Here is a 15,272-nt window from a genome sequence, read left to right as displayed (position 1 = left end):
CTTGGAAAATAACAGTAACAGCACAGACGACTCTGTCATAACAAGCAAGCTTGGGGCAGTTAATGACAAACCAGTTTTGATTAAATTAAATAGAATAACGAAGTACAACTGAAAGCCAGTGCCTGAATTCAAGTGGAGAAAGTATGACATAACTGTGAAAGTGATTCTTTACTAAATAATTTTTTATAAAACTCAGGCAGAGTAAGTTTGGACTTTAGATGTCAAACAGGCCTGACATTTCTTCAAGTCAGATTCCTAACAGTTTATTTTTATCTGTAGAAAAAGAAAAAAACCCCATGTTTTTCAAAGGCCAAATGGACTGAATATCTACAAAAATAAACAATAAACCTTCAGCAATTAAAAGGCACAACCAAACCCAAAATCACAATAGCTCTAGAAGTCAAGGAGTGAAGAGGTGAAGTGAAATTTGACCAGAAGTCAAGCTGGGCAAAGCCTCACAAAAGATAACAAGAACAAACAACAGGTTGTTCAGCCATATAGAAAACAGAATACAAATAACTGGAGCAGCCAGGCAGCAAGGATGAAAAAGAAATCCAGGATGATTAGATATAATCTAAATCCCCAAAATCAGTATTTTCTGTGGCTGCGTGCGTGCGCAAGAACACTGTTACTGTACAGAGAGGCCAAAGCCTAGGGAATGACAATACAGGTAGCGACACAGAAGCAATGCCTCAGCAGAACCCAACACTCAGGAGTATAACCCACTTTAACAGAGAAGACCAGAGGATTCGTCCCCAGAACTCCTAACAACCAGACATTAGACTACAGGTCCAGGAGCCCAGCTGACTGTTTGAAGAACTTACACTTTACACTAACAGACATATTTGCTCTGTCTCCATCAGCTAACTGGAATACCTGTTTCTAAGGCGGGGAAGTGATTCAGGCATTAACAGGCCTTTCTGTCCAATCTCAACAGCATGAAAACTCTCAGCTTTCAGAATGTCCTTGATTATCTTTCAAAAAAAGAGATAATCAAGAACATTAAGTAAAGAAAAAGCGCAGTGCAATGGTACTTACTAAGTGTAAACACACCTGACAATTCCTACAAGGAATCTGTTCAGATGATGCCTATGTTTTAGGCAATAAATATTTTGAAACTATCCTTATCTAGACCTTACTGAAGTATTCAGTGTACCACAGACAAAGCAATTTTAAAGGCAAGTACAGAGAAAACCAGCAGAAAAAGCATGAGGCAGACAAGAAGTTGGTTAAAGAACAGTCAGGTGAGGAAAAGTATCAAGTTAAAGGGATGCTATTGGTAGACTTAGCAAAAAGTTTTCTTACAAACCCATGACAATGTGAGTTCCATCAATCACCTCATACCACTACTGATATCTTCCAGATGTGAGATACACCTATTGATGTACAGGATGACCAGGGACATCCCTTAAGAAGCAGACAGAGCCAAAGCCAGAACAAAATTCAAGGACAAGAGTGTAAAATCATGCCTTTTGGAACTAAAAAAGAACATTATAACAAAGACTTGGGAGTTAGAAAGAAAATAATCTCCGAGTATAATGGCTGTCCTGATAATGATGAAAACTTAGTATGATACAGCCTAAGTAAGTTCAGCAGGGAAGCCAGAAAGACTCCTAAACCTTTTCGCAATTCTGGAACAATATTCCACAAAGAACAGTAAGAGCAGAGGAGGTTAAGACTGAGTTAGAAAAGTTCAAGAATATTTTATCACATGGTGCCTGTGATGCTGTGACTTAAGAAGCTCTAGTGGCTGTTTGTTCCTGATCTTCATTCTCTCAGATTCAAAGAATCTCTGCTCAAGTATTTGTGCAGACTTGTTAATCTTATCTTCCTATTTCCTTCAACCACTTTTTACCTTGAAAGCCCCAGATAAACGTCCCTTGGTTCAGGTTAGCTGGCAGCTGCGTGAATAAGCTTCCCCAGTTGTCCAGATCCACCAACACAATGTGAGTCATGGTACTCAGGTAGTCAAGATCGGGAAGTTCACCATCTTAAATGGGATAAAAAGGATGCATTTAAAGTTTACCTGACTTTCTGGTCAACCAACATACATCAACTTAGATATGCTTTTGAAAATTCATGTATTCAACTGTTCTATAAGCTGGAAGTTACAAAATGTGATCTATTTGGCGATGGGCATTTTTTTAAAAATCAGCCGAAGTAGCATTTAGTAACGCACAAATCAGACAGAAGAAAGTAGAATCTAGCTACACAATGGTGCAGAGCTGGATAGTGTTGTGGTAAGCACAGAAAGCTGTTGTCCTGCACTGAGACATTTTAATAGTCCCTTTAATATTCAGCTGTGCACCCCCTACTATGGCAAGTCTCCGTGACACTGAATTGCTCACATGCACAAAGGCACATAAAATGTTGAGACACATACTTTTTGCTGTATATCCAACATAAATGTCAACCTTTTAATAAAAAATTAAATAAAAAAGTATCAAATTATGACACCATGAGTAATTAAAAACACTTCCAATTTTTGAACACAAGGTAGACCTTCAGCATTCTTGATGTCATTCTTAGAAGTGACATGAACTTCAAAAAATATTTGCATGCTCAAGGCAAAAAACCTAATATGTGCTGAGAGTATAAATTCTCAGCTGGAATTATTTTTTGGCAGGCTAAAGAAAACTGAGAAGATGATGTTATAATAGGACTGCCCACACAGAAAGCTCTACCAGGCTCATAAATATTTATACATACAAAGAAGGCAAGGTTCTTGTGAATGTGTGTGTATTATAAACCACTTCTACATTTCTAGGAGTTAGATCTCTCTTTGGGGAACTTGATTGTTCCTTTCTTTTCACACCAAATTATGCTCCCAACTAATTTGAAAATGAAATGTTTCAAACCTGGAGTTCTCACATCTGCCTACTTTTTGGTTTTTTAAGACTTCATGCATATGGCATATAGCAATAAATTTTTGAGTCCAAGTTCTGTAAATTCAAATACTGAAAATTCAAAATGTAGCTTTGAGAAATAACAAATATTAAATTCTGAGCTGATTTATAGACTGGATGTGCGCAAGTGGTATGCTACATACTTGTACTGACATTGAAAGAGAGAGTGTGTTAAAGAAAACAGTATTTTTCTAATGTTGAAATTAAAGTTTCTACAAACCTTCACCAGGTTCTTCAGAGGGTTGTGAACTTTCTTTTTTTTCTTTCTTTGCTAGTATTGGTCCCTGCAGAGGGGACGACTGTGGTCTTTCCCAAGTCTTGGATGGAGATGCTTGAAGTTTTAGCTTATGAGGTTTTCTGTCCACACAAGCCCCGCTCGCAGTGAACTTGAATACTGTATTTTCCGACTCTGATGCAAGACTTGATAGATCAGGCTTCTGCAAGAAGCAGTGTTTCATGTGATAGTGCTGATGTGCGCTCTGAAGATCGTCGAAGTTTTTGTTGCACGCAGCACATCTAACAACGTATATTTCTTCCTTATGTTTCACTGACGTGTGACTATTGAGGTGACTCTTCAAATCGGCAAAATTCTGTGCAGTTGCTGAACAGAAGCAGCATCGAAACCATAAGTTTCCTTTTTGCAGCATGGCTTTCTGACAATTCACATAATCGTTCCTCCTGTTTATTCTGGAGACGTAAGTTGTCCGGCAACCACAGGTTAAACGGTCTCCTTTTTCTACTGGGAGGAAGTCCTCTTCTTTTTTTATTGATACCTCCATCTGCTCAGGCACAAATGCATAGTCTGTGCTATGAATCTCCTTATAATGGATTAGAAATTCTTCTTCTGTGTCAAAGAAAAGATTACCGCAAAGGCCACAGAAGTATTTAGTCTGTATCTCCTGGTTGTGATGCTCTTGGAAGTGCCGCTGTAACGTTCCTAGTTTCCGAAAGTGATTTCTGCATAAGCCACAGCAGTATCTGTGAAACGCATGGCTGTCTAAGGACATGCAGTGTTGTTTAACACTCTCTTCAGATTCAAACATCTCCTCACAAATGCGGCATTGCCAATTTCCCAGAATAGGACTTTTTTCAGGGGAGAGTTCTACAGGACTAGGAACGCTGTCTTTCCTTTCACCTGCAGAAATGCACGCTGTGTCAGAAGCGGATGGCATGGGTTCATCTTCTAGAGCTTCTTGCTCATAATAGTAACTATGTCCACCATGCAATTCAGTCATGTGCCCCATAATATCCTCTTCTCTGAGATCTACAGAGCACACTCTGCACCAGAGAAGAAAATTAGTCAAGTGTGCTCCCCCATGAAATCGACTCATATGCAGGCGGATAATGCTTGAATTTTCAGCAAGCTTTCCACACACAGCACACTTGTGACAGATCCTATTTGCTGATAAAATGTGCTTTTCTACTGACTCTTCTGTAAAAAACTTTCGAAGGCATTCACAAAACCAGGCTTTTACTTTGCAGGCACTACCTTGACTTTGGTTTGTTACATGACCTTCATTTTTATCTTTTAAATCGCTCTTCCGTTTTGAAGCAGACCCGCTTTCACTGGTAGACTCACTAGAAGCCAAATGTCTTTTAAGAAGTGGTCTTGACCGATCCACAGCATGGCACAAATGAGACTGATTTTTATTTTTTCCATTGATATGACAGAACATCAAGATGGATTCTTCCAATGTAGTAAGAACTTTAACGTTATGTCGAGTGGTTTGCTTATGCTGGGTGATCTGATTCTTATCAGCAAAGAGTTTATCACAGTTCTCACAGTGACCTTTTGTTTTAAATATCTCTGCAACCTGGGAGATGCTCTTCTTTGACAGTGCCACAGGCCCAGAATTACGACAACGTGTTCTAGAATAGATTAAAAAAAATAAAGAGGTTATATCGTAACCTGAAGCATTTTTAAACTTTCAGATGTACTTTGAAATATTAACTAGTAACTACAGTAATTAGTGTGTGGAAACAGTGCCCTCTGTACACTTTAATTCACCTACTAGGCTGCCAACAAAAACATACAATGCCTATCTAGTCTCCACACTTTAAAGAGAATTAGGTGCTAGATTCCAAAACGAGCACTTAGATTGATGCTTATGTGTTGACTCAGTACATTTTAGAAATCACATGCTGCCGACTTATAAATAGTGGAACAGAGGCCAAGTTCTGTTACAGCAAGTAACAAAAAGGATACAGACATCGATCGGCATTCTGCGATGCATTGTGTGGGGTAAGGCGGGGTAAGAGTCATGGAAAGGGGGCAGTTTTTTGGAAGTTTGCTCAGGGAGTCAACATTCAGATGGTCCCAGATGCCCTGAAATCCACTAGCACCACTACGAACACATCTGCCTATCTGTTTTCAATCTATGGACATACACATTGTAAGGACAGCCGTCTCTCACAAACCTGAAATGAGCTGTTAATTCCATATGTGAGCGCAGTATCTGGGAGCAGGATATACACTTCACTTGGAAGGGGACCTCTTTGCACAGAGATATCAGAAGGTTCTTTGCATAGGAGGGGAAAGGTAGAGGAAGGCCAGCCTTCATTTCATCTATAATATGGAACGGCAGAAAGTGCAACCACACGTTAAAGAGTTCTTTCATAGTGTTTCAGCTCTCAGATGACATAGCTGCAATTGTACTCATTTGTCACAGGGTTCAGAAAGCAAGTTACCATATGTCAGCTGAGTCACAGTGATTGTGCAATGGAAGCATTAAGTAAAACTGCATTAATTTTTTAATCTCATAGCTGAATCTGTTTGCATCTGCCTTTTTCATACTCAGCAACTGACTCTACTTCCCTTTTCTTCCTTCTGCAAGGTCACATCAGATATATATCTTCAGAAGGTTCTTACTGACCTTCTTCCTCTCCATCTATCACCACCTGTCTACTCTTACTACATATACTTTTGTTTAAAGCCATAATGTGTTTAAGAAAAAAGTATGCAATTAGTTTAACAAGGTCCCACATACTCTGACCATCCCTCTCTCTTTCCTCATCCTCAGTGTTAACTCTCCTTAAGTATTTAGGTGCAGGACTTTCTGTTGTTCCAAGCACACATTCCACGTCTAATACCCGGTACCAGCAGAATTTTAAAAAATTCTGTTAAAAAGAGAATGGGAATTGGCTTATGAACTATATATTGCTGTTCTGCATCTTAGGAGGCAAATACTTTCCGAATTTTTTGTTTAGTAAGATGTGATGATCAGCAGGCAGCAGTTCAAGGTTATGCCTTTCAACTAACTTCACTGCCAGATCTTGCAGAGCATGCTGGTAATATTAATCATGAAGATCTACCAATGCAAAGGAAAAAGTGGAGCAGTTCCTTTTTTTGCTCTGAGCTAATCGCTCTCCATCTCTAAAGAAGAAAACGCTATTTTGTGCTTTTAACCTTTTCAAAGCAATAGCTTACCAGTAATCTGTTTTTAAAACCTATGGCCTGATTTTAGAGGCATTTACAGTCAGCACATTCAGAATTACTAACTTATTTGAGAATAAAAGTACATTAGATGTACAATACATAAAAGACCTCAGAACCATGCAGCTGATGGTCAGTTCCATGAAGATGGCAGTACTGACTCAACCTGCAGGAAGAATTCCTTCAAAGCCGGTCTTTACTGTACACTTCCTGCAACCACTCTCGGGGAGGTCAGAAATAGAAGACAATTATGAAGATGAGAAATAAGTATACCAATCCTTTTGGCCATGTACGTGTAGCTTTCAGCATAAGCCACCTAAAGCATGGCAGCTTCTTGAATAAGAAATCAACTCCGTCTACATCTCATCTGTCTCAGCCATTTACCCAACATTAAAGTAAATGCTTTAATGCCTATTGCTTATATTAAAGCTAAAAAGTCAATACAGCTACAATGGTCATTAATCCTGTTTTCAAGACCACAATCAGACAGATGTCTTTGGTGGAAAGTAGTAAGTATGGTTCAGGATGTTACCAGCTCACAACATAACCAGTATTTTAGCCTTCAGTAGCAATGTGGCCAGTGTAAAGCATCAGACCGGCAGCACTTTTCCAGCTAAGCAGGCTGAACTGTAATTATATAGAGAAGAAACTTTCACAGATCTTTTCCATCAGGAACTCCAAGGACACCAAGAAGAAAAACAGCCTCCAGCAGACTTCAGGCAGTACAGTAAGTGGAAGGAACATCACAGCCAGTGTGACTGGAATTGAAAAGAAATTTATGTGTTTTTGTCCGAGCTCCTGTCAACATGCTAAATGTAAACTTATTTAGGACAGTAGTTGGACAGAGTCCAGTGAGGAGGATGAGAAGCTTATGGAAGAGACCTGACAGCATGGAGGTAAAGGGAAGTCTGCTTCTCATTACAGGAGCTGTGATGGAGGAATCATTTCTGCACAAAAATATTAATTTCAGAGCATCTCCTCCTAGAGAACTGTATCACATTTACAACCTTAAAAGAAAAATAAGGATTTATTAAAAACAAACTTTAAAACCTTAAGCTTTTTACACAGCAGAAAAACGCAATTATCAGAAGGGATGAAAACTAGTAAAACAGTACACTTAGCAGCAACATACCACTCAATTTAGAAACCTGGAGGAAGTGGTTCTTTCCTGACATATGCTGCAAGCATTCGTCTCTGTTGGTGAAAAGGAGGAAGCAGTTTGGGCATGCAAAACACTGAATATGCTGTGGAGGGAGATCTTTTTTATGTCCGTCATCTTCATTTAGCTGGAAGAGAAAATGACCTAGTTAGGAAAAGTATTAAGTCAAGAAACCAGTCCCAGTTCTCCTCATGTCCTTCCATTCCTCCCTCCCGTGGTAATAGTTTCACTTGTAGGTTTTCAGCTACCACATCTATGTTTATCTACAGCCTACCCCTATGCACTTCAGCTCGTGAGTCACAAGGAACTGGCCAAACGGCCATTGTCAAACTCGGCTGCTCATCCTCACCCTTTCCCCAAACTTGTTTGTAACTCCTGCTAACACCCCTGGACGCACCACAGGCATACAACTTGGAAACAATGGAAAAAGAGCAGGGACAAACTATGATGCAATCTTTCAAGCTTTTCAGTTATGACTGTGCATCAGGAGTTACTACTACTAGCTAAAAGTAGTCCTATTTTCAGAGTATCTAAAATTTCCCTGGAATTTAACACAGCTTCTGGAGACTAGATGGGTACACAACAGTATTTACTATTAAAACACTAAACTTTGAAAATGCTATCCCTTATCCAATTCAACACCAGACTGCTTAAATAAAACCATGCACCCAGAAGATAACACCTGAGCATCCGTCACTGAACTGAGGTTTTACAGTGGTAAGTTATGAAAAGAAGGGAAAGAGCGTGCATTATTAAAAAAAGTGAAAAGAGTGGAGGTAGGGAGTAGCAGCAACAAAAAAGCAAATACTATTAGCTTATATTCAAATCAAAACTCAGATGCTAGATTATCCGTCTCCATTTTGTAAGTTAGCTAGTGAGTAGCAGCGAACACATCTATCAGACTGGAAACAGAGAAGAAAAAGTTGCATCTGAATCACCCAAGTTTCTTTTCTCATTCTGTCGCCTCTTTTTCATCCCCCATCTCCCTTCTGCTGCTTCTCTTTACCATCTTATTTCACCCTAACTTCTTGCCTTTATCCTTCATAGTTTTGGAGATTAAAAAAAAAAAAAAAGGAATACTTTGACAGCACCAAAAGAGGGACAAGAGGTTCAAGACAGAACTACTGTCCTCTTGAAAGCACAACCTAATGGTCAGATCTAATAGCGGTACTGTCAGGATACACCAGCTGTTTGAAACACAGCAGAATAAGAAAACTATCTTGAAGACTAAAAGAAGGGAAGGGGGAGAAGGAGGGTTAAAAAGGAAAGAGAAAAATCAGTGCATAATTATACATCTTGAAAACCCTCTACTACGTTCAATCAGGCAAGTTACTTATCCTTATGATCTTACCTTAGATAAAAGATGATCACTGTACTGCTGAGAGGTTGAAAATCTTTTGCAGCATACCACACAGGCAATGGCATTATTTGGGGGTCCATGTAATGTGACTGTTGGGTCACAAGGAGAATGATCAAACCTGGAGAAGAAGAAACAAATAACAAACTAGTCCCCTTTAAAAAGTCAAAATAGTTATTTAATGGGAAGAATAGTGTCTTTTGAGCTGTTCGACAAAAGGCTATCAAATCAGCCTAAAAGGTAGAATTCCTTACTTCCCCTATCATTCACTATTTCAGTTGAAGTATCCTGTACAGAGGTGATTCTCCCTGCAGCTTACTTGTTACAATGACCACTTTGCAGAGGAATCATACTGTTTTTAAGAGCAAGAGAACTAACAAAGCCTCAATTTCCTACAGAGGGATTTTAAAAGTTTATTTTTACCTCCCTGCACTAATTCTGGCTGGGATGGAGTTGATTTTCTTTGTAGCAGCTTCTACGGTGCTGTGCTTTGGAATTATGAACAACTATGTTGATAGCACAGGGATGTTTTAGCTATTGCCGAGCAGTGCTTGCACAGTGTTAAGGCTGCCTCTGTTTTTCAGAGTGCCGACAAATGAGCAGCCTGGGGGTAGGCAAGAGGCTGGGAGGGGACACAGCCTCGACAGCTGACCAAAGGGATATCCCACACCATAGAGTGTCATGCTCAGCAATAAAAGCTGTGTGAGGGAGAAAGAAGGGGGGATAGTTGGAGTGATGGCTTTTGTCTTCCCAGGCAATTGTTACGTGTGATAAAGCCCTGACTGCCAACGGGAATTCCTTACTTTGCTTTGTGTGTGTGTGCAGCTTTTGCTTTACTTATTGAACTGTTTCTATCTCAGCCCAGAGTTTTCTCACTTTTACCCTTCTGATTCACTTCCTGCTACAGTGAGGGAGCAGCTGTGTGGGGCTGAGCTGCCTACCAGGGTTAACCTACAACATTCACCACAAACCTACAACATTCCCCACAGCTTCTCTCCTTACCAGCTTCCCAACGACACGTTCACTAGTTAAAAGGCAACAGATGGTAGAATAGACCCCAGACATACTGAGTACTGACTAGCAGCAATCAGCTACGAAGAGATGTCTGGCCTATGGCTCTTGCTCCTCTTTCCCTTCATTAGGGGCATTTTTTTAATCTTACCACCAAGTAGTATACATAAGCCTTTTGCTCCATTTCAAGTTTGGATGAAGAAATAACAGAACTGAAGAACAGAAATCTTGTTTCTCAAGAAAAAGCCATCCAGCTATTAAAAATGCTCAACAAGAGGAGGAAATCAATTCTGATTGGAAGAAAACAAAACAAAAAACCCCAACAAACCCAAACCCACCAGGAAGCTCATCACATTGTCTATATAAAATCTGTAAGATATAAATCTGCTCTCCAAATGGAATTTTGTCACTATAGGCAATTTAAAGTAGACTCGACTGTGATGTCCTAAGTTTGAGCATATTCTTTCATCATTATTTCTTGCACTGAGCTCTTGTACTATCCTTACCTTTGAAGGTGACCTAGGAGAAGATGTCCATTATCAAACTCTCTGTTGCAATGCATCACAGGACAAGATATGGGACTGCTGTTGACTTGTGTCTGACCTGCCCTCTTATAAACACCCCTTTTTCCACTGTTAACGGTGCCTGGTTTGAGACCTGTGTTATAAAAAACACCCACTTAACCAGCATCTGAATTATAGAGGCTTAAGAAAACAAAGAAAATAACAGAAAAGCCCTAAAGCATTTTTAAAAAATCCAAGTTCTATTCATTCTTAAAAGCAAATGCACTGTAACTCAATCCTACTACGGTAAGTCTGCTCTTTCAGTTGAAGAACCTCTCTTCAAACCTCAGTAGGATTAGTTTTCAGGCACTTTGACATCCTTCCTCCAGGGCCTCCAGGCAATATTTTAAACTGACTGAACTTCCTGAGGTTATACTTATGTAGACATTTTCCTGTGCAACAGTTCACCAGCAGTATTTTTTCTTCTAGCAACTTTGGTTATAAAAGTAGTTAACATTGCCTTAGTGGGTTTTAGAGTTTGTATATTATATTTTCTAAGCAGCAAAACATTGGAAGAATAGCTTTTATGGAAATGAGTGTATAAGAACTTTCAAATGCCACACTCTAGCAGAGTTAATATTTTAAGATTTGGTTATGCATAAGAGGCACCTGCAAGCTCAGTGTCAGTATTGGTCAGTGCAATTAGCACATGTTCTATCCTGCAACACAGGACTTATAAAACATATCACTGGAACTTAGTTTCCTATTCTTACCTGGCATTTTTAACCACTGGTCCACACATAATCTTGCAGCTTCTGTGTCACTGTGCTCCCGAATAAATTCTAGTTCTTGCAATCCGTGAGCATATTGAGAATCAACTTTCTCCTGAAGGGGAAAGCATATCAGGCAAGGTGGCAATCAAAAAAAATTTCAAGATTAAGTATGCATACCAAAACTTACATGTGGGTGTCTAAAAACGTAAGAAAAAAAAGGCACCCACATAAACCTAAGGGGGGCAGGGGGAGGGAGCTCTTACAACTTGACTGACTTCTATATAACACAGTAAAGGTGGAAAGTAACAGCAATAAATTAAAAAAATAGTACCAATTTTTGTGCCCCAAATAAAAGCTACAGCTTAGGACAATTAATTTACTTTTATTGCAGCTAGTGAAGTTTCTGAAGCATGTACAAAACCAAAAAGATTATAAAAAGAACAATAATGAAATTTAAAAAACAAAAAGCAACACAAAATGGTTATTGAAACCAAAGAGTCAATTTATTCCACTGCTGAGGGGAAAAAAAAACACACATGCAGTTTCACTTTGAAGAGTAATTTTAATTCTGCAGATTGCATTACCTGATGAGGAGTGAGGAGCTGCCCAGCAGGAAAATATTCGTCATTAACAAAAGGATTTTTTTAGCCTCCATTCTCAGGCTACTTTAAAAGCTACATAGCTACCTGAGTCCACTTTACAGTTGAAAAACTGTATGTGGAGGCATTAACAGATCTAAAACAGATCCAAAATTTAAGTGGAGGAGACAAGAGAGGGATATAGGCCTCTGGACTTCAAGGCTACCCTGGACTACATCTAACAGCCTTTTACTCTGTTGTATTGCAGTTGCATAGTCTATTGTAGACTATAACATGCTGTATAGTACAATTATGTGACTTTAAAAAGCCATTATCAGTGTTCAGAAAATTAGGCTGGAAAGCCATCATGTTCCACAAATACTGGATTTGCATTTGTCCCTGTTGAATTTCCTGAGGTTCTTGTAAACTCATTCCTTCAAGCTGATAGCAGCCCTGCCCTTAAGCCTATTGACTGCGCCTCCCAGTTTGTAATAAAAATTAAAAATCCATGCCTTTCAAATGGCTGCACAATACAATTAATGGAATTCAACTTTAAAATTACGCCTTGTACATAGAAAATTTTATCCCATTATAAAATATTACCTGATACAAAGGTTTAATGTGGCAAACAGCTCCCAAAAAATCTCAGACAAAACCAAGTAGATAACAAGGTCTGCTGCATGGTAATTTGTGATAACTGTTATTTTTCAATTATCTAACCAGAATAATTGATGCTAAGGTCCCTCTGCTACATAGATGAACAAGAGAACAAGGTTTTGCCATTGCCTTGCGTGAAGTTAGGGGTTTCTCCCCCCCCTTTGGAACTGCAATAAGACTAGCAAATTGATCAGTTAAAAACCACTGAACAGGCAAAGTCCGCACTGTCTTTCAAACGATGCCCCTGAAGCAAAAATCTCTAGTTGCTAGTTCCAGGTCTGGCTCACCAATCTTTTTATTTACCTAGTAATGAAAACAAACACACTCTGACTACAATGCCTGTATTACACAGCTGTACCAAAACAAAATACTTCCAATACCTTAAAGGCCTTGTTTTTCTCTTCTTTTTGCTGTTTCTCTACTTCAACATGGCGTGCCAGACGATCCAAGGTTGATGCAACCCGTTCTTTCTGATAGTCAATGTGATCTTTACGCTTAGTATTTCTCTACAATTGAAAAGTTAACCTTTTATTTGGTAATTGTTAAAGTTAACCTTTGGTTGGGTAATTGTTAAGTGACAGGCTCTAGTACGGTGAAAAGCGACGCCCAAGCATCAGGACATAATTGAGTGCAGATACTCCAATCCTAAATTCCATAATCTACCTTTTTAATTCTCTCTTCCTATTTACCAGCATCTGTGACTTTAGTTAAAAAAAACAAACAAAACCACCCCCACCCCCTGCATATTCAAGGCAATTCAACATCAACATTAGCCTCACCAAAGCACTAGAAGGAACATGGATGATTGTACTGGGTGTCCTAGAAGTTTCCAACAAATTAAAAGTTAAGTAAATTCTTCTAAGTAGTTAAACAAAATTCCTAAAGGTTTCAAAGCCAACAGGCAGCCCCTCTGAAAAACTGAGAACTGATATCATTCTTGTTCTAAGTCAAAATTGCCCTGTTTCTTCAGAAAGGCAGATCATTAGCTTTTTCTAACATAAGCGATAGGCCATGCACGATAGTTTACTCCTGCTACATGAGCAGCTCTAGCAGTCATCACTGTGGAGTGAGCCTCTGCATGTACAGAAGACCCACCTTTCCTTAAGAACCAGGTTTATTACACACATCCTCTACTGCAACACTGGAGAACAGAAGTCAAGAGAAGGCCACTGCTGCCAAAACCAACTCTAGGAGTGTCATTCTCAGTCACTGTCCCTCTCAAAGGCCCCCCAGAGTAGGCACAATAAGCTTGGGGGATACATAAATTGACCAGCCCGCTTCTGACTCATACATTCTTAGGAGGGATTATGAAGAAAGAGGCTAAGTTAAGACCCAGCTGCCATCAGAGTAGGGTCCTTTAACCTATAAACTGCTCCTAAAGTTATTTTAGAAGGAAAAGGCCTGGGAGTAGGCCAGATTTGCATTTGCAGGTAAGAGATTGGACACGCTCACTTCTGAGGTCACTTGTAAAGTGACGTTTTTCTTCTACACACTTGCTGAAACCACTGAAAGCCAAATAAAAGTCCTAAGTCCATTTCAAGAAGGGCAAAAACAGCTCTGGAAAAAAATGAATTGTCAGCATTCTTGCCTTCCACTCAACAGTAGGTAAAAATCAAAAGACTCTAATATTGGTTTATTTTTTCATTACTTGTTAAAAATACCTCTAACAGTGTTTTCGTTAGGAGTAACTGATGGGAAAAAATACAGGAGACTATTTTATTCAACCAAGAAGTCCCAAAATACATTACACCATGCTCACGTGAACATAAGAACTGCTGTTAGGTTCTTCATCCTCACTACTGACAAGATCAATGCACTCAAGTACAGGTCTTAAAGGTTCCTCCTGGAAGAAAAAAAAAAAAAGTAGTGTTAAAAACGCACACAAAAGCATTAAATTGTTTTCCTCAGATAGAAAATGTTGCATGCGCTACAGCACATTGTCATCATTAGCAATACCTGACAGAGAATTTCACCAAGGTTTCAAGAGGGTGCAGTAATGAAATTCCTGCAGGGCAACTCTTCCACTTAAACTAATCCACAAAATTGGTAAAACATGCAAGAAAGTAAGTATTCACAAATAATTAAAATATCAACTTAACATATAACTATCAACTAGGAAAAAAAACTCAAATTAACACTCTTGGCTTGCTTAACCACCTTACATTCTTCACCTTCTCAATCAACTTAGATCTACATTTTAAGGACATTCAACTTGCACCATTAATTCAATGGTAGTAGGGTAGCAGGCTGTTACCAAGAGAGGAATAGTCTTCAATTTCACTGAGTAATGTTAAATAGGGGTTGGGTTGGTTTTTTTTTTTTTTGGTTTTTTTTTTGGTTTTCAGGGTTTGTTTTGGTTTTCTTTGTTTGTTTTTAAAAGGACAAAAATTAAATTCCAACTCCCAGAGAAACTAACCTCCTTTGGCATTTCAAACATTAAGGAAGTGGGAAACAGTTTAAGCCCTGAAGGCTACCCCTTTCTGAGTGGATATTCCATAAGCAGGTTACAAGTGTCTTCTCCTTATTGAAATAACAAGGAGGGAGAGATCATTTTATTTTAAAAGAAAATGCACTCCACCCATTCACACAACATACTCAAAAGCACAAAGACACATGTTCAAATAGCCTGTCCAGCATTCAGTTGCTAAGACGTGCATCCAGGAAGCCTGGCCAGGACCCCACACATGGACAAAGGACCTGGGCTATCAACAATTACTTAGGTCTTCTCTATTCTTCCTAGCTTGGCAGCCTTATGCTCCTTTTGTATATTTCTAATCTTTTGTCTCTTTCCAAACTGCCCCTCCTCTGTGAGTCACTAAAGGTTATTGATTTTGTCTCCTCCCGAGGATGTCTTAAGGCTCTATCCCTGTTCTTTCTCTTCTGCAATCACCTTAA

The 15,272-nt window shown here is 39.1% G+C and overlaps 1 protein-coding gene across 3 annotated transcripts in view; it reads right to left on the bottom strand.

Annotated features, from left to right (window-relative positions):
- ZNF451 (zinc finger protein 451) overlaps positions 1-15,272 on the bottom strand; it is a 40,845-nt gene that overhangs the window by 17,209 nt on the left and 8,364 nt on the right. For all 3 annotated transcript variants that reach the window (XM_075087018.1, XM_075087017.1, XM_075087019.1), the window contains exons 3-11: positions 14,137-14,220; positions 12,758-12,883; positions 11,143-11,254; positions 10,373-10,523; positions 8,850-8,976; positions 7,472-7,625; positions 5,325-5,472; positions 3,127-4,775; positions 1,856-1,990 (exon numbers count right to left, since the gene is read on the bottom strand). In XM_075087018.1, coding sequence (XP_074943119.1) covers positions 1,856-1,990; positions 3,127-4,775; positions 5,325-5,472; positions 7,472-7,625; positions 8,850-8,976; positions 10,373-10,523; positions 11,143-11,254; positions 12,758-12,883; positions 14,137-14,220 — 2,686 coding nt within the window. The remainder of the gene's footprint in view (positions 1-1,855; positions 1,991-3,126; positions 4,776-5,324; positions 5,473-7,471; positions 7,626-8,849; positions 8,977-10,372; positions 10,524-11,142; positions 11,255-12,757; positions 12,884-14,136; positions 14,221-15,272) is intronic.

The sequence above is a fragment of the Phalacrocorax aristotelis genome, chromosome 3, assembly GCF_949628215.1.
Source record: "Phalacrocorax aristotelis chromosome 3, bGulAri2.1, whole genome shotgun sequence".
NCBI lineage: Eukaryota > Metazoa > Chordata > Aves > Suliformes > Phalacrocoracidae > Phalacrocorax > Phalacrocorax aristotelis.
The sequence above is the reverse complement of the archived record's forward strand: the minus strand, read 5'-3'. Positions and strand labels throughout refer to the sequence as shown.